The sequence below is a fragment of the Tupaia chinensis genome, unplaced genomic scaffold (genome assembly GCF_000334495.1).
Source record: "Tupaia chinensis unplaced genomic scaffold, TupChi_1.0 Scaffold000573_1, whole genome shotgun sequence".
Taxonomy (NCBI): domain Eukaryota; kingdom Metazoa; phylum Chordata; class Mammalia; order Scandentia; family Tupaiidae; genus Tupaia; species Tupaia belangeri.
Genome location: NW_006160087.1, coordinates 2371641 through 2390856, shown reverse-complemented (window position 1 = coordinate 2390856; position 19216 = coordinate 2371641). Strand labels below are relative to the sequence as shown.

Sequence of the window (19216 nt, the reverse complement as noted above, 5' to 3'; positions counted from 1 at the left end):
AAATTAAAAAATATGAATGAATGAATAAAGTTAAGTAAAATAATTCTTTGAAGAAATTTTACTTTTCAGAATACCTTTTCATAAGTTCTATACAACATAAGTTCCTCATAAACTCAAATCTCTGGAAATCAAAATACTTCTAAAGTATGGTTATTTGATTATGATCCAACTAACAAAAAATAGATAAGCTCTCTCAATAGGGTCTTCACATCATGACCTCACCCCAAGTCAGCCAGGACCGTAAAGCATAAACACTGGTTCCTGTACAGGGGAACACTTGGAACTTGAATCCTGGATCCTCCCACATAGCTTCAGCATTGCTAGCATTGCATGCTGTGGTGCCATCCCTGCTTGGTGTGTGTGTGTGTGTGTTGTGGAGTTTGCCAAAGGTTGTATGTGTTCTTTAGAGAGAGAGAGAGGGGGAAAGTGAGAAATCGGGGGGGGGGGTCATGCTGCAATCCCTTCTCCATTTTCCTGGGATATTGAACACACGCCCACATGTTTTTTTTGTTTTGTTTTTAATAAGTTGTTTGTTTGTTGGTTTAATTTGACCGGAGAGGCACAGAGTGAGAGAGAGTGGGGGGGTGGTGAGAAAGCGAGCCACCAGGTCCGGGACTCAAACAACAGTCGGCCGTATGGGAGTCCAGCGCCCTTAATCACCATGTCACCTGCTGGCCCTGTAATTTTATTATTTTTAGAAAAATTTTTGCTATAGGGCATGTACACTCGCTAGAGAGACAGAGACGAGGGTGGAAGGCCACACCACAATCCGTTCTCTTGGAATTTTTGGGTATGCATGTACAGGTGCCCAGCATGAATTTTAAGCCTTTTGGTCCGGGACTAATACCACGGTTGGCCACGTGGGAGTCCAGTAACGTAACCATTACGTAGTCTGTTGGTCCCCTCTTCCAGACTTGCTGTAGTTCATTACCTGACCTCAATGCAGGCATTTCCAATATTCTGTTCACTGCTCTCCTTTCCTCTGTCCTTTTTGTAGGATTATGCTATCACAGCTTTGCTTGTCATAACTATACAGAGAGGTTTTTTTTTTTTTTTTTAAGAATTATTTATCTATTCATTTATTTATTTTAATTTGACTAGAAAGGGACTGAGTGAGAGAAAGTGAGAAAGCAAGTTGCCAGGTCTCGGACTCTAGTGGTTGGCCATGTGGGAGTCCAGCACCCTTAACTACCACACCACCTGCCGGTGACGGAGAGAGACAGAAAACGAGACAGAAAACGAGAAATCACCCCCAGTGGAGATGTCCACGCATAGTCCCTTCTCCATTTTCCTCTCAGGATCTTGGGCACTCACATGCACCTGGTATGAGTTTAAGCCACTGGGTCTGGGACTCGAACCATGGTCGACTACATGGATGGGAGTCCAGCAACATAACCATTATGCCATCTTCTGGTCCCCCAAATTATTTTGACTTTATTTTAATTTGACCAAAGAGGGACAGAGTGAGAGTGAACAAGCCACCAGGTCCAGGACTTGAACTACAGTTGGCCATGTGGGAGTCCAGTGTCCTTAACTACCACGCCACCTGCTGGCCTTCTGTTGCTTTGTTTATACCCAGTTTCTTCTGATAGCTCCTTGATTTTTTTTTTTTTTTAATTTGCTCTAAGGCATGTGCACTTGTTAGACAAAGTGGAAAGCACCCCCCAGAGAGGATGGCAGTCTCTTCTCTTGGCATTTTAGGTACACATGCAAATGTGCCTGGCTTGTTTTTAAAGCCTCCACATTGGAACTCAAACTGCTCGGTCAGTCATGGGGATCCAGCTGCCTTAACCACTACACCACTGGCTGGCTCAAGAGTTTCTATTTTTCAGAGGTTCCCAGGTCATGCTCATTTTGTTCATCTAAGGACCACACTTTTTTTTTTTTAATTAATTTACATTCATTTATTGAGCATCGTCACAGCATACAAAATGTGGTTTCCTACCCTCCTCCCACACCATCTCTAGTGTTAAGGTTTTTTTTCCTCCCTTTTGTCCCCCACATTTTATTGATTCACAAAATTTCTTAAATAATCTAACTACTTTCAATAGCAAGTTCAGCTGATATATACATATCTGCGAGTACCTGTCTGACTTTAGGTGTAAAACTGAGCAGAATGATAAAGTAGCACCTAGCTGATGCTATATAGCTTACGATGGTCATTAGGTATTTAATACATTTTTTAATTTCAAGAAAAGCAGTTTTAGCTTTAATAAATCAAAGAAATTCTAAGAAACTTTACTTAAAACTTAAAGCCAGGGGACCAGCAGGTAGTGTAATGGTTACATTGCCGTACTGCCATATAGTTGACCACGGTTCAAGTCCCAGGCCCGGTCACTTAAACTTATGCCAGGCACCAGCGTGCATGCCCAAGATCCCAAGAGGAGAAGGGATTGTCCTTCGGTGGTGATTTCTTGCTTTCTGTCTCTCTCTCTGTCTTTCTAGCGCGCACACATGACCTATAGCAAAAACCTCTCCAAAAAAAAAAAAAAAAAAAAAAAAAAAAGCCAGGGAACAGGTTAGGATTCTGTTCATATAATAGGTACGTGAACCTATCGGCAGCTCAAGAGAAGACAAAAATCCTTTAAAAACCGGAAAACAAAGCCTAGAAGAAAATCAGCAATGTTTTAGTCAAAAGTCATAAAATTCTATTTCACAAGTTCAGTCTCATGTACTTTATCTTGTTTTATTATGATCTTCCTAATTAAATTTTGGGATATAATACTCAACTCCAGATTTGTCTCTACAATTGGCCATTTTCTTAGCTTTTGAACTCTTATTTTTGTGTGTCTGTATGTGTCTTGGAGAAGATCTTCTTGGGTTGATTGTATTTGGGGTTCTTTGTATTTCTTGGGACTGGATCTTTGAGTGCCTCTCTAGGTTTGGAAAGTTTTCTTGCAGGATTTAATGGAATAGGTTATAAATACTATTATGAGTCTCCTCACCTTCTGGGATACGAATTATCTGGATGTTTGGACGTCTAGTATTTCTCATCATTTTGGGGGGCAATTTATCTCAGTCTTTGTGGTGGAATTTTCTAGGTCAGAGGTTCTGTCTTCTACATCCGAGATCTGATCCTCTACATAATCTAATCTGCTTTTAATACTTTCAAGGGAGATTTTGACCTCCTGTATTTCAGCCTTCATCTCTAACAGTTCCATTTGATTCTTTTTTATGGTGTGTATTTCCTCTTTCAGATCGTGCAAGAATTTCCTTACCTGGAACTCATCAGCTCCTTTCTCCTGCCTCTTATGCAGTTCATTGTCTCTCTTCTCCATCTCTGTTAGTTTTATCACTGTGAATATTCTGAATTCTTTATCTGACATTCCTGTGAGTTTCATTGTACTGTCTGAAGATGAAGTTATTCTTTTCCCTTGGAGGAGAGGTATTTTCTTCATATCCCATATTTCTTGTGACCCTGTGGTGATTTCTGGTCATCTGATGGATGGTGCATTTCTTCCTAAATCTTGACGTTCAACCTGAGCGTTCAGAGACTTGTAGGAGGAGGTGATCTATAATCTCTGTTCTGTTTGTTTTTCACTTTTTGCACATCAGATTCAGTGGAAATTGAATATTCTGTCCCTAATCATATTCAGATGTTTGGATCCTGTTCACTTGCACATATCTAGACACTTGGTGCGTGGAAGCTGCTAGAAATGAATCGGGAGGGAGAAGTCTCAGCAGAAAATACTCATTTTTAGTCAGTGAAAGCAGTATTTCACAGCTCAAGTTCAGTAGCCATCTCAGGATGCCTATTGGGTTTGTCTTAGGACCACACTTTTAAAAACCTCTGCTTTAGGCGGACCAGCAGGTGGCATGGTGGTGAATGTGCTGGACTCTGACATGACTGACCGCGGTTCAGGTCCTGGACCTGGCAGCTTGCTTTTTCACTTTCCCTCTCTTTCTCTCTCTCTCTCACTGTTTCTTTCTGGTGAAGGCATGTGCCTGGTACAAATAAAACAATAATAAAATTAATTCTTTACCAAAAGAAGAACCTCTGCTTTACACTTTCAGATAAACTCTTCTGAGGCAACTCATATAATGCTATGGCTCTGTTTAGAAACTTTCTATGATTCCTTGTAACCGCGGTATAAAGAGCCTGTTTACTTTTTTTTTTTAATGTGCCAGAAGGCACATGTGTTTGCCTGGGATGGGAGATGAGAAAGTACATTGAGGATGGCCACTCTTCAGTTTCTTCTATTTCTTTCCCTGGGATTTGGGGCATGCGGGTCCCCCACCCCCACCCCCCGAGCCACTTTGTCCAAGATTAAAACCATGTAGTCAGCCATGTAGGACCACCATGCTACCCATTGGCCCACATCTGCTTTTTTTTAGCCTTTTCTCCCACTGGGCTATTCCGTATTCTTCATTCCCGGTTCTGATAATAGTTATATGACCTTAGGCAGATTGCTTGATTACCTCCTCAAGTGCCTTCATTTTGTAATTGGAATAATACCTCATAGCGTATGGTGTTTAAATGATTAAAAAATAATTGTAGCGTTCTTAGCATTAGAATCTGGCACTTTTGGGACTAGCAGTTAGTGTAATGGCTGTGTCTCTGGACTCGCATGTAGTCGACCGCGGTTCGCGTCCCGGACCCAGTGGCTTAAAACTCATGCCGGGTGTGGGTGTGTGTGCGTGCGTGCCCAAGATCCCGAGAGGAGAATGGAGGAGAAGGGATTGCGATGTGACCATCCCCTCGGGGGGTGATTTCCTGCTTTCTATCTCTGTCTCTGTCTGGTGAGCGCACGCGCCCTATAGCAAAAAAAGAATCTGGCACTTTTAGCTGTCATTTTCGAGTTTTCAGGTCACACCTATTCCTTAACAGTTCCTTAATTTATTAATCTTTTCATTTAAACTCCCCATTTTTTTAAAGAATTATTCAATTTTATGTATTTTTATTATTTTAATTTGACGATCGAGGAGTGGGTGAGAAAACAAGCTACTGGGTCTGGACCTCGGTGATGGTCAGCCATGTGGGAGTCCAGCACCTATAACCACACCACCTGCCAGCCTGTAAATTCCCATATTTTGAGTACCACTTTTGTAATATATTTTGTTACTTCTGTCCATTACTGATTAGCCCTGGTTTTTTTTTTGGAGAGGTTTTCGTTATAGGGTGCATGCGCTCGCCAGAAAGAGAGACAGAAAGCAAGAAATCACCCCCTGGGGGGGATGGGCATGCACACACTCACACACGTGTCCGGCGAGAGTTTAAACCACCGGGTCTGGGACTCGAACCGTGATCAGCTACGTGGGAGTCCAGCGACATAGCCATTACTCTAACTGCTGGTCCCAGCCCTGGTGTTTTGAGGATGGGAATCCTGTCTTTACCATCTTTGTGCTTAGATAACATTGGAGCAGTGCCCATTCGTTCGATGCTTATTAAATGTGTGAACAGCTAGTTTACCTTCTGTTATTTCCTTTCATTCCTTTTTTATTCATTTCTTTCATGATAGAGGGTTTGCACACGTACAGAGCGGGGAGCATCCTGCACAGGGTCTGCAAACACCATGATGCCCTTCCTCCAGTCCTCTATCTTGTCACATCACGGGCACCCATGTATATGTCACATGTGTTTTAAGCTGATGGGCCAGGGATTCATACCGCAGTAGCCATGTGAAATCGGGCTTCTCTGCTTCTCATTTATTTATTTAATTTAAAACAAGTACATTTAATCACTGTGCATCTTTACAGTATACAACATGGTTTTTTCCAGCATGGATATAGTGCATATCTGTCAGGTCAACCATGCTTCTCTTAAACAGAACATTACCACCCATCACTGGTGTTTTCTTTCTTTCTTGAGAAAGGGAGAGGAAGATGTGCATCCCCAGCAGGGTCCACACACGATCTCTGTTTAGCCTTAGCCAGCCTGGATCTCTCCTGGGTAGGTGTGAATGCCCAGCATGCACAGGGAGGCCTGGGTGTGAGCCAGGGTTCGGCATCACAGCATTGTATTACTGCCCTGCTGCTGTCAGCTGTAACTCACTGCTTTTCTGGGCACGTGTGCTTGTCAGAGAGACAGAGTACAACATCACCCCCCGGGGGATGATGGCCGTGCTGTAGTCCCTTCTCTCAAGGTTTTGGGCACGTACGAACATTCACCGGGACTGGGTTTCAACCTGCTAGGTCTAAGATTCAAACTGCGGTCAGTCCTGTGGTGGGAATCCAGGACTAAGCACTACACCTTCTGCTGACTCCAGTAATTCACATTTTAGTCCATTCAACCTCTTTTTATCGAGAGTAATTGTATTTTTTTGGCCAGGATAACAAATACAAATTAGACTGACCCCGTGTCCCATTGGTTAAAGGAACCAGAACCCATATAGCCCACCATGGAGTTTTAAGTCCCAGGTTTAAAGAACACATCAGGCATGTGGCGTTCAAATCCCAACATGGGGACTAGCAGTTAATGTAATGGCTATGTCGTTGGACTCAAATGTAGTCAGCTGTGGTTCCAGTCCTGGTCCTGGCGGCTTAAACAGCGTCTGCATGCGAGCCCAAGATCCCAAGAGGAGAATGGAGAAGGGATTGTGGTGTGGCCATCCCCCCTGGGGGGCGATTTCTCGCTTTCTGTCTCTGTCTCTCTGGCGAGCATATGCACCCTATAGCAAAAACCTCACACACACACACACACAAAAAACAGAAACACAAAATCCCAACACGGTGGAGAAATGCAGAGGGGTTTGTGGCATGACCACACTCCATTAGGAATGCTTTCGCCCTTTCTCTCCCCTCTGGCAAGCATACCTACCCTCTAGAAAATTAAAAAATTAACAAAACGAAGTTACATTAAAAGTAGAAAATGTGGACCTTAATGGCTCGTCCATCCTGCTTGCGGATGGCTGTCACATACGTTTTCTTGCTGACTTCTGGTTTCTGTTGATGTTATTCGTTCGGACGACAATGACCTTATGTTGCTATTGCAGACCTGAAGGGAAAGATTTCAGCATTCATCGACTTGTCCTGGGGACACACACCTCGGATGAGCAAAACCACCTGGTGATAGCCAGCGTGCAGCTCCCTAACGATGATGCTCAGTTTGATGCGTCACACTACGACAGCGAGAAAGGAGGTAGGAACCTTAATGAAGGGAGTGGTGATGTAGGGGTTGTGTCTTCCATACATTTGGATCAGCTTCTCTATGTAGAAATAAGAGTGAAGCTCAGAAATGCCTCAGCTTTCAGTGTAAATGTTAATTGTAGGTATCAGGAAATTCTTAACATACACTTGGTTCTGTACCTTTGTAACATCCTTGCTTTTACTAAACTGGTGGCAGGTGACTTTTTCTCATTGAAAGAAGCAAAAATCCGCCATTGTTGCCCTATAATATTTTCAACAGAGGGGATATTGCCACTACAGAGATTAGAATTATGTCACAGATGTGGGTAGATGTAAACGGTATTAAGTGTGGGATGTAGAAAACACACAGTGCGTGAACAGAGGATATCAATGATATTAAACATCTCTTTGTGGGTCAGCAGGTGGCGTGGTGGTTAAGGGTGCTGAACTCCCTTGTGGCTGACCACGTTTCAAACCCTGAACCTGGTAGTTTGCTTTCTCTTGTTCCATCTCTCTCACTCTCCCTCTGTCCCTCTCTGGTCAAGTTAAAATAAATAAATAAAATAATTATTTTTAAAATGTTTTTTAAAAATAAATCTCATGGGGAAGCTAAAGGAAAAATGTCTTCAAGGTATTTTAGAGGGGGCTAGCCCTGTAGTATGGTGGTTAAGAGAGCTAGATTCCAAGGACCAGTAGGTGGCATGGTGGTTAAGGCACTGGGTTCCCAAATGGCCGGCTATAGTTTGAGTCCCAGACCCGGCAGCTTGAAAAAGACTCGGCATGAGTTTCTGTGTGCCCAAAATCCTGAGAGGAGAATGGAGGAGAAGGGATAATGGTGGCCATTCTCCCGCAGGGCAATTTCTCACTTTGCTTCTCTGTCTGTGTCTGGCAAGTGTACATGCCCTATGGCAAAAAAAAAAAAAAAACCTGGAAAAATGAAAAATACAAGGCAAGAGTCAGATCCCACATGGCTGACTGTGGTTCTATTCCCAGCTCCTGTGGCTGAAAGCACACTAGATACATGTGTGTGCACGCCCACAGTCCACATAGGGTAAAGAAACGAGAAATGGGAGGAGAAGGAATTGTGTGGGACTATGCCTCATAGGGTTGCTATCTCGCCTTTCTTCTCGGTGTTTCTGTGACTTGTGCATGTACCTTCTGGCAGTAAAAGAAAAACCAGAAGTTTCTTTCTTCTTTTTATTTTATTAAGAGATTTTTTGCTATAAGGTGCATGCGCTCGCCAGAGAGACAGAAAGCGAGAAATCACCCCCCAGGGTAGATGTCCACTCCAGAATCCTTCCTCCTCCACTCTCCTCTTGGGATTATGGACATGTACACACATGCACTTGGTGTGAGTTTCAAGCCACTGGATTCGGAACTTGAATCACAGCCGTCTGTGGGAGTCCAGTGACATAACCTTTATCCATCTGCTGGTCCTCCCCACCCCCACCTTTTTTTTTTTTAAAAGGTTTTTGCCTTAGGGTGTGTGCTCTACCGAGAGAGAGAGAGAGAGAGAGAAGAAATCACCCCTCACAGGACTTTTGGCATCGTGCATACGCACCTGGTGTGATTTTCAAGCCACTGGGTCTAGGACTTGAACTATGGTTGACCATGTGGGAGTCCAGCAACGTAGCTACTACACCATCTGCTGGCTCCAAAACAGGTTTCTTAGAGGGACATTAAGGAAGTCAAGGTTGAGAAACACTGCCTGAAATTACCCTTCTCGGGTTTAATGTAGATATGGCCATGGTACTTGTTATGTGTATACAAATCAAATTTCAGTGAGCCGTCTAATTGCATCCTAGTTTTAAGGGGTAGTTTACTCATGAAATGCTACCGTTCAGAAGAGGTGGGAAATTGTGAGATTTGTGCCCTATCTAATAGATGTCACTGAGATTTTTCTTGATAAGCAGAACCCATTTTTAAATCTAAGTTCTTTTCAGCTCTAGTCATTTGCCAAGGTTATAATCCTGCAGTTTAGTCTTCACTCATTTACTGCAGTGTGATGCAGAATGCAAAATAAGTTCTTAGGATAAAAGTCAGTAAATATATTGTGTCACTGGCTCAAGGGTGTAATTTTAGAATTTGATTTCTGGAAAATTATTCTCCCTGTATCCATCTGTGATTGGGGGGAAAGAACATTGAGTTTAAATCAGAAGAACGGGGATAAGGACCATGCTGTGCCACTAACTGGTTGTGTGTTTTGGGTAGTGGTTTGTCCTCTCTGACCCCAGTCCATATTAGTAGATGAAGAGAAACTGTCTTGGGAACCAGCAGTTAGCGTAATGGCTATGTCGCTGGACTCCCACGTAGTCGACTGCGGTTCGCGTCCTGGACCCGGTGGCTTAAAACTCACGCCGGGCACGTGTGCGTGCGTGCCCAAGATCCCAAGAGGAGAATGGAGAAGGGATTGCAGCGTGGCCATCCCCTCTGGGGGTGATTTCTCGCTTTCTGTCTCTATGTCTCTCTCTGTCTGTCTGGCGAGCACACGCGCCCTATAGTTATATGGAGAGAACAGGCCATGTAGCCTAGTGGTTAAGGAACTGGATCCAACATGTTTTGAGTCCTGGAGTTGAAGACTTGAAAAACTCACCAGGTATATTTGCCATATGTGTCCAATATGCTGATAACGATAGAAAAATGGAGAAGGGATTGAGGTGTGGCCACACTCCAGTTGGCAGATTTTTCCCTCTCCATCTCAGCTAGGGAGCATGTGCCCTCTGGCAAATATTTAAAAAGTGGAGGGAATTTCAAAGAGTTTGTCAAAAAATTGGAATTAAACCATGTATAGGTTTTTTAGAAGACACATTTTTCATGAGGTTTCCTGAAGACTGCTTGTATAATTTTCATTCAAAGCAAATACTATGATTAATAATGTATTAATTGTTTCATAATTTGTGCTAGAAGGCACATGTGCTTGCAGGGGGCTAGAGAAACCACCTTCTCGTGGTGGGGAGTGGTCATGCTAAAGTGTTTATTATTAGATTAGTCCTGAAAATAGATTAGATGTAAAATTTTACTTCAAGCTCTGTTACCAGAATCTTCAAGAGAAATCTCTAGTGTTTTCTTTTTTTTTAAGATTTATTTATTTTTAATTATACTTATTATCATTATTCTTCAATTTTGACCAGAGAGAGACAAAAAGGGAGAGTGAGAAAGCAAGCCTCCAGGTCCAGGACTTGTACCTCGTGGTTGGCCACATGGGAGTCCAGTGCCTCAACCACCACTCTACCTGCTGGTCCCCGAGATCTCTAGTTTTTAATCTAAATTATATATAATAAACTCTTACAAGTTCATGATAAAAATAATTGGGATATTTGACTCGGGCTATTAGAACTTACTCTTCTGGATGGGTAGTTAAGGTGGCTAGATCCCACATGGTGATCATGCAGTTGAGCTCTGGACCTGTTAGCTTGAAAAACGTGGGCGTGTGCATAACCAAAATCCTGAAAGGGAGCAGTGGAGCGAAAAGAATTGTGATGTGACCACACCCTGCTTCTCACTTTCCCTCTAATGGAGGACATGCACCCTCTGACAAATAGGGGGGGAAAAATGCTTCGTTTTAGGTTTATGGTCTCAAAAGTTGAGTGGTCGTAGAGCTCAGAATAGTGGTTACTTGTTTGTGGTGATAATATTGATTAGGTAGGACACAATAGTGTCTTCTGGGGTGTTGAAAATGTTTTTCTTTTGATTTAGATAATATTTTCACTAAGTGCATTTATATATAAGAATTCATCAAGCTACAGAGATGAGTATTCCTATTATGATGTACCACAGGTTGCTTTGTTTTAAATTTTTTTTTTATTTATGATGGAGCACACCTGTATGATACAGTGCCCTCGAGAGGGTCCTGCTGCTCCTATCCAGCTTCAGCCAAGCCCAGATTATGGGCACACCTGTGTCCAGTGTACTCAGGGAGGTCCCCAGGTGCAAACTGGCAACCTTCCCGTGTGGGTCTGTCAGGTAGAGCATTCTGTCTCAGGTTTATCTGTTTCTTCCCTGATTGAAAGAAAGGTGGGCACCCCCAGCAGGGACCATAAGCCACAGTTGCCCCCCCCAGTTCTAGCTGGCCTGAATTATGGGCATACACATGCCCAGTGTGTTCAGCAAGGCCCCAGTGTGCAAACCCAGAACCTCCCCCAGGTGGGTCCTGCTGTCTAATGTGCCACCACTTGGCCCCTGGATTCTTATTACTGTGCTTTCTTCACAGTAGAGAGGCCCACGTTCAGTATATGCCCAATGCTAAAACACCTTCTGTAGGGAGTACTCTTGCTCAGTAGGTGCCATGCCATCCGTTGCCTTTTCCCTGGTACTGGTGTCTGTCTCCTGGTAGCTGTGCTGGTTTTGTTATTGTTGTAGTGAATTGTAGTTGTGTACTTATCTCCCTATGGTTTAGACTGAGCTCCTTAAGGTCACGTACCTTATCATCCCTTTTTTTGTAGGTTAGTAGATGCTTCTGGGCTAGAGTTTTTTTTTTTTTTTTTTTTCTTTCTTTCTTTTTTTTTTTTTTTTTTTTTTTTTTTTTTTGTTTTTCTTTTTTTTTTTTTTTTTTTTTGGAGAGGTTTTTGCTATAGGGCGCGTGCGCTTGCCAGACAGAGACAGAAAGTGAGAAATCACCCCCCAGGGGGGATGGCCACGCCGCAATCCCTTCTCTGTTCTCCTCTCGGGATCTTGGGCATGTACACACACATGCCCAGCATGAGTTTTAAGCCACCAGCTCTAGGATGCAAACTGCAGTCAGCTACATGGGAGTCCAGTGACATAGTCATTACACTAACTGCTGGTCCCTGGGCTAGAGTTCTTGAAGAAATTTATCTTTTTCTCCTCCTTTAGAGTCTGGCTTGAACCAATTGAGACATTTTTCCGATTATAAAAGTTATTTTGAGGGGGCCAGCAGATGGCATGCTGGTTAATGCACTGGACTCCCACATGACTGACCATGATTCGAGTCCAAACCCTAGTGGCTTGCTTTCTTAGTTTCCCTCTCTGTCTCTCTCTGGTCAAAATATTATTTAAAATAATAAAGTGTATAAATTGGTAATTCTTTTAAAAGCTATTTAGAATGACTAGCATATGACTTACTGGTTATGTTGCTGGACTCCCACATAGTCAACTGCAGTTTGAGCCCTGGGCCCAATGGCTTAAAATTCACACTGGGCACATGTGCATGCCCAAAATCCCAAGAGGAGAAGGGTTTATAGCGTGGCTATCTCTCCGTGGGGGTGGGATTTCTCACTTCCTGTCTGTGTCTCCAGCAAGTGCATGCACCCTATAGCAAAAATCTCTTTAAAAAAAAAAAAAAAGAAAGAAAAGAAAAGTTGGGGCCAGCAGGTGGTATGTTTGTTAAAGGTACTGGACTCCCACATGGCTGACCATGGTTTGAGTCCCAGGCAACTTTCTTTCTTTCTCTCTTTCTGTTCTTCTCTGGTCAATTTAAAATGGATGAATAAAGAAAGAAAGTTTAAAAAAAAAAAAAGTTATCTTAGGGGACCAGCAAGTGACGTGGTTCAGGCGCTGGACACTCCCACATGGCTGACCACGGCTTGAGTCCCAGATCTGGTGACTTGCTTTCCCACTTTCTCTCTCTCTCTCCCCCCCGGTCAAATTAAAATAAATGAATGAATAAATAAATTTTAAAAAGTTATTTTTAAATGGAATGTTATATGCTGACCATTTTACCCTTGTATCTCTTTTCTTAGAGTGACTCCTAATTTCTTTGCTTTATGGGTAAGGTATTTATTTGAGGCTCAGGGAGAGTGTAGGCCTTCCCTAAGTTACCACACTAGAAAATGGGATAGTCACTTAGGCCTGGATGTGAGTCTTATTTAGACCTTTCTCTACCTTATTTTACTGCCTTTTGTAATTTTTCAGTCATGAAGTACCATTGTTTATATATTGCTTTGCCGAGATTTCCAGAAGTATATTGTTACACATTTCATAATGGTAGAGGAGTCCCTTAAGTACATGACACTTAATGTGAATAAAAGATGTTTTTGCCTCATCCTTGCCTACCTGGTCTATTTCAGTCAAGGGTTTGGCAAGTGTAAGTAGGAGTTAGGAAATGGAACTAAGTGTGGTGTAGTGACTTTTACCTCACCAGACTAAGAATCTGTAAAGAGAACATGTAGTGTGATGTATTTCAGAAAGGTCATCTCAAACTAGAGCTGCAGGTGAATGGTCTAAGAGGGACACAGGGACTCTTTCAAGCCTAGTACACTGTGAGCTTGATCTTCAACGTAACTGGCAGGCTGGGTAGTGGCTCAGCCAGTGCTCTGCAAGACTGGCCCACCTGGACAGACTCAGTCACCTCTAGAGACACCCCTCCGACCCCAGCACACAGTGCATGTGCGCACCATGATCCAGAGCTTACTGAAGTTGAGGGTGGATCGTGGCATCAAGGCATTGGGGAGGCCAGGAGGTGGCGTAGTGGTTATGGCGCTGGACTCTTACATGGCCAACTGCGGTTTGAGTCCTGGCTTGAAACTGACGCGGGGCACATGTACCTACATGCCCTAAATCCTGAGAGGGGATTGTGGAGCGGCCTTTCCCCCCAGGAGGGGGAGTGATTTCTCACTTCCCCTCTCTCTCTGCATCTCCCATGAGTGCACACTCTATAGCAAAAAATCTCTCTTTAAAAAAAAGTCATATTGGGTGCTCTGCTCTGTCTCTTTCTCAATGTGGAAGAAATAAATGGATTTTTTAAGATAGTAAGTTAAATTTTTTTAAATAATTATTTTATTTATTCATTTTTTTTTTTAATTTGACCAGAAAGCCACATAAAAAGAGAGAGAGGGAAAGTGAGAAAGAAAGCCACCAAGTCTGAGTCTCGAACTGTGGTTGGGCATGTGGTAGTGTCCAACGCCTTAACCACCATGCCACCTGCTGTTCCCCAAGAAATGGAAGTTTAATAGAAAGCTTTAAAAATTAGTAACTTACCTGTTGTACTTTTGAATGAGATTTAAAAACTCTTTATTAAGGACCTCTTTTGAAGTAAAGTTGGTGGTCTTCCTTAATTTCCAGTAATGAGAAATTTTTTACTGGGTGTTCTAGCTGCCAGAAGTGGGAGATATGAAAGCACCCTGAGGTGCTAACACGTTTATCTTCCTGTGCTGGTTTGTTAGTTTGTCTGCCCTAACCTTCTGAGTGATACATGCAGAGTAACTTGTTTGTCCTCATTTGGTATTTATCTTACTTACAGAATTTGGAGGTTTTGGCTCAGTTAGTGGGAAAATCGAAATAGAAATCAAGATCAACCATGAAGGAGAAGTGAACAGGGCTCGTTATATGCCCCAGAACCCTTGTATCATTGCAACAAAGACTCCATCGAGCGACGTGCTTGTTTTCGACTATACAAAGCATCCTTCTAAGCCAGGTACCTGCGCTTTGTGTTTTTAACATTGAGTTTTACGTACTTACTATTTGTAACTTGGCTTTTGTAATGCTTTGTAGTATGACTTCTTGTGATTTAAGTGTGTGGATATTTTTCTTCATGTTTAGTCCCTTCACTGGGAAAAAAAATGCTTTTTTACATAAAAACAGAATGATGGTAAAGCTTAAATATTATGTATTGGGTCAGTGAGTTCTGTATTGTTTATATAAACAACTATTAGGAGTTTTAGACATCTCAATCAAAATTTTATTAGACCCGGGACCAGTAGATGGCATAATGGTTATGTCGTCAAACTCCCACATAGTCAACCACGATTGGAGTTCCAGACCAGGTGGCTTAATACTCACGCCGGGGGGCTAAAAGTAGCGTGTTGGTTAAGACGCTGGACTATCCCACATGGCTGACCGTGGTTCCAGTCCCGGACCTGGCAGCTTGCTTTCTTATTCTCCCTCTCTCTGCCTCTCTTGTCTTTTATCTCTCTCTCTTCTCAAATTGAATAATACTGCTATAAATAATCAATAAAAATTTAAAATTAAAAAGAAAAACACATGGCAAGCGTGTGTACATATGTACCAAAAATCCCAAGAGGAGGTTGGAGAACAATGCATTGCAGTATGACCATCCACTCTGGGACGTGTTTTTCTCTTTCTGTTTCCCTGTCTCTCCCTGTGTCTCTTTGGCAAGCACATGCACCCTATAGCAAAAATCCCTCTTAGAGAAGACTATAGGGCTTCTCAGCTTTTCGCCATGTCTTCTCACAAGACTTTCAGAATCAAGTGGTTTCTGACCAAAAAACAGAAGCAACATCATCCTGTTCCCCATGGATTAGAATGAAAACTGGTAATAAAATCAGATACAACTCCAAGAGCAGACACTGGAGAAGAACCAAGCTGGGTCTACGAGGAACTGGACAGGAGATGGGCCACATATTTATACTGTACCAAGGTCACTGTGGTCTTACTACATCAAGCTAAAAATGATCACCACTGATTGGACACTTGTGTTTATTGGGAAAAATGATGCTTAACTTTGTTTCTAAGTTCTACATTGGTAGGTTGGTTCAGTAATAAATATGTGAGACATTTAGGGAAAAAAAAAAGGAAAAGGCTATAGGGACCAGCAGATAGTATAATGGTTATGTCACTGGATTCCCACACAGCCAACTGTGGTTCAAGTCCCGGCAACTTAAAACTCACACTGGAGGGGCCGGCAAGTGGCGTGGTGGTTAAAGGTGCTGGGCTCCCACGTGGCCGACCACAGTTCAAGTCTTGGACCTGGTAGCTTGCTTTCTCACTTCTCTCTCTCTCTGTCTCTGATCAAACTGGAAAATAACAATGATAATAATAAAAGTTAAATATATTCTCACACTGGGGACATGGATGTGTGTGTCAAAAATCCCAAGTAGAATGGAGAAGGGATTATAGCATGGCCATCCTCCTTAGGGATTGATTTCTTGCTTTCTGCCCCTCTCTCCAGAAAGCGCACATGCCCTATGGCCAAAAAATAAACCAACAAACAAATAAAAATAAGTAAATTTTATTAGCCTCATACTGGGTGGTCTTGATGTGTCCGTTACTTTGCAGACCCTTCTGGAGAGTGCAACCCGGACTTGCGTCTCCGTGGACACCAGAAGGAAGGCTATGGGCTTTCTTGGAACCCGAATCTCAGTGGGCACTTACTTAGTGCTTCCGATGACCACGTGCGTATCCGCCCCATTTTGAAGCAAATCTGGGCTAGTTACCATTTGGTTTCTTTTTCGGGGTGTGTGGGGAGGTGAGAATCTGCCTCTTATGTAATAGTTAATTTTACATTTAAGACCATCTGCCTGTGGGACATCAGTGCCGTTCCGAAGGAAGGCAAAGTGGTGGATGCAAAGACCATCTTTACGGGGCACACGGCGGTGGTGGAAGATGTCTCCTGGCATCTGCTCCATGAGTCTCTCTTTGGATCAGTTGCTGATGATCAGAAACTTATGATGTGAGTAGAGTCCATTGTTTTTTCTTCATGTTTTGTCTGTTTTATATTTAATCACCATTCAAAGCTTTTTCCTTATTTGCTCCCCCCGCCCCCCACAGATGGGATACGCGTTCAAACAATACTTCCAAACCTAGCCACTCAGTGCCTGCCCACACTGCTGAAGTGAACTGCCTCTCTTTCAATCCTTATAGTGAATTCATCCTTGCCACAGGGTCGGCTGACAAGGTCAGTTTGGCTTATTTTAAGAGAAAACAGAATTTCTCTTTGTGTGTGTGTGTGTGTGTATGTGTGTGGTTTCCCTTTGTATAGGGAAAGTACACTCAGAAGACATAGAGTGAATGTGAGAAATCACCCCCAAACGTACCCCACTGCACCCCAGGGAGAATGGCCATTCCACGATCCCTTCTCCTCTGGGTATTTTGGGTATGTGTGCACATACATCCGGCATATTTCCAGGCTGCCAGGTCTGGGACTCGGACTGCATACTCAGCTATGTGGAATCTGCTCCCCTCAACCACCACGCTATCTGGCTGGCTCTCCCATTTTTTGCCCCCCCCCCTTTTTTTTTCCTAATGTGAGAAGATCTCATCATTTTTGTTTTTTTCTTCTTGTTAAAATTACCTTGCTTTCCCCTTTATATGCAGACTGTTGCCCTGTGGGATCTGAGGAATCTGAAACTGAAGTTGCATTCCTTTGAATCACATAAGGATGAAATATTCCAGGTAGGAGAAACTACCACTAATTCATTTTTAAAGGTAAATGTGGATGTGTGAGTTGGCACATGTGTACTTTGTAGCCCATTCCTAAAAGTATCAGAAACCCTCTCTGTGCCTGTGCTAATCTCTGTGGGAAGTGGATTGTTTCTTCTTTGCTTCTGTATTTTTCTTTCCTTTCCTTTTCTTTTCTTTTTTATTTATTTTTTTGAGAGTTTTTTGCTATAGGGCACATGCGCTTGCCAGAGAGACAGAAAAGCAAGAAATTACCCCCTGCGGGGGGAATGGTCACGCCACAATCCCTTCTCCATTCTCCTCTCAGAATCTTGGGCACACACGCCCAGCATGAGTTTAAGCCACTGGGTCTGGGACTCGAACCACGGTCAACTACATGGGAGTCCAGTGACATATCCATTACACCAACTGTTGGTCCTGTGTGTATTTATTTTTAATTTGACCAGAAAGGGGCACAAAGCGAGACAGCAAGGGAGCATGAGAGAGAGAAAGAGGGGGAAAGTGAGAGAGCAAGCTGCCAGGTCCAGGACCTAAACTGTGGTCTTTCATGTGGGAGTCCAGTGCCCTCAACTACCACGCCACCTGCTGGCCCCCAAATTAAATTACCTTTAAAAAAAAAAAAAGCCCTTGGGACTGGCAGGTGCTGGGCTCTTTCACATGGCTGACCACGGTTCAAGTCTCAGATCTGGTGTCTTTCTCTCTCACTTTTTCATCAAATATAATAATAACAAATAAATTTTAAGAGCCCTTTTGGCGCTCTGTGCAGTACCATGGTGGTTGGCAAGAATAAGTGCCTTAAGAAAGGTGGCAGAAAGGGAGCCAAGAAAGTGGTTGATCATTTTCTATAAAAGACTGGTATGATGTGAAAGCACCTGCTATGTTCACCATGAATATTGGGAAAACACTAGTCACCAGCACTCAAGGAGCCAAAAGTGTGCCTGACGGCCTTAAGGACCTTAGGTTTGAAGTGAGCCTTACAGATCTGCAGGATGATGAAGACACATTCAGGAGATTTAGGCTAATTACTGAGGATGTTCAGAGCAAAAACTGCCTGATTAACTTCCATGACATGGATCTTACCCATGGCAAAATGTGTTCCATGGTCAAAAAATGGCAGGCCTTTGTGGGAGCGCATGTCAAGACTACCGATGGTTATTTGCTTCGTCTCTTCTGTGTTGGGTTTACTAAAAACTCAACAGATGTGGAAGACCTCTTACTCCCAGCATCAGCAGGTCTGCCAAATGCGTAAGATGATGGAAATCATGTCCCGGGAGGGTAGACAAATGACTCAAAAGAAGTGGTTGATAAATCGATTCCAGACAGCACTGGAAAAGATGGAGGAAGGGCTTGCAAATCCATCTATCCTCTCCATGGTGTCTTTGTCAGAAAAGTAAAAATGGCGAGGAAGCCCAGGTTTGCATCGGGGAAAACTCGTGGAGCTTCATGGTGAAGGAGGTAGCTCTGGAAAAGCTCCTGGGGATGGGACAGGCACAGAAGTTGAATAGGCTGATGGATATGAACCACCAGTCCAAGAATCTGTTTAAGATCAGATTTTTTTTTAACTTTATTTATTTATTATTTAAATTTGATGGGAGGGACACAAGCTGCCAGGTCCGGGACCCGAATCATAGTCAACCATGTGGCAGTCCAGCACCCTTAACCACCATGCCACTTGGTGGTCTGTAAAGATCAGACTTTTGTTTTTGAGAGAGAGAGATTTTCGTTGTATGGCATGTGTGCTTGCCGGAAAGACAGAGACAGAGACAGAAAGCGAGAAATCACCTCCCGGTGGGGATGGCCACGCTGCAGTCCCTTCTCCTTTTTCCTCTCGGGATCTTGGGCACACATGCACACGCGCCCGGCGTGAGTTTAAGCCACCGGGTCCAGGACTCGAACCACGATCGACTACATACATGGGAATCCCGTGACATAGCCATTACAATAATTACTGGTCCCTTAAAGATCAGACTTTTAATAATGACAAAAAAAAAAGTTCTGTTTGCACAGAGAGGGGAAAAAATCCACACACACATGGGCACGTGGAAGAAAAAAAAAA

The 19216-nt window shown here is 43.2% G+C and overlaps 1 protein-coding gene across 2 annotated transcripts in view; it reads left to right on the top strand.

Moving 5' to 3' along the window:
- The window catches only part of RBBP4 (RB binding protein 4, chromatin remodeling factor), a 36853-nt gene that overhangs the window by 2657 nt on the left and 14980 nt on the right, over positions 1-19216 (top strand). For both annotated transcript variants that reach the window (XM_006158104.3, XM_006158103.3), the window contains exons 3-8: positions 6941-7078; positions 14264-14437; positions 16039-16154; positions 16272-16432; positions 16531-16657; positions 17077-17154. In XM_006158104.3, the coding sequence (XP_006158166.1) occupies positions 6941-7078; positions 14264-14437; positions 16039-16154; positions 16272-16432; positions 16531-16657; positions 17077-17154 (794 nt within the window). The remainder of the gene's footprint in view (positions 1-6940; positions 7079-14263; positions 14438-16038; positions 16155-16271; positions 16433-16530; positions 16658-17076; positions 17155-19216) is intronic.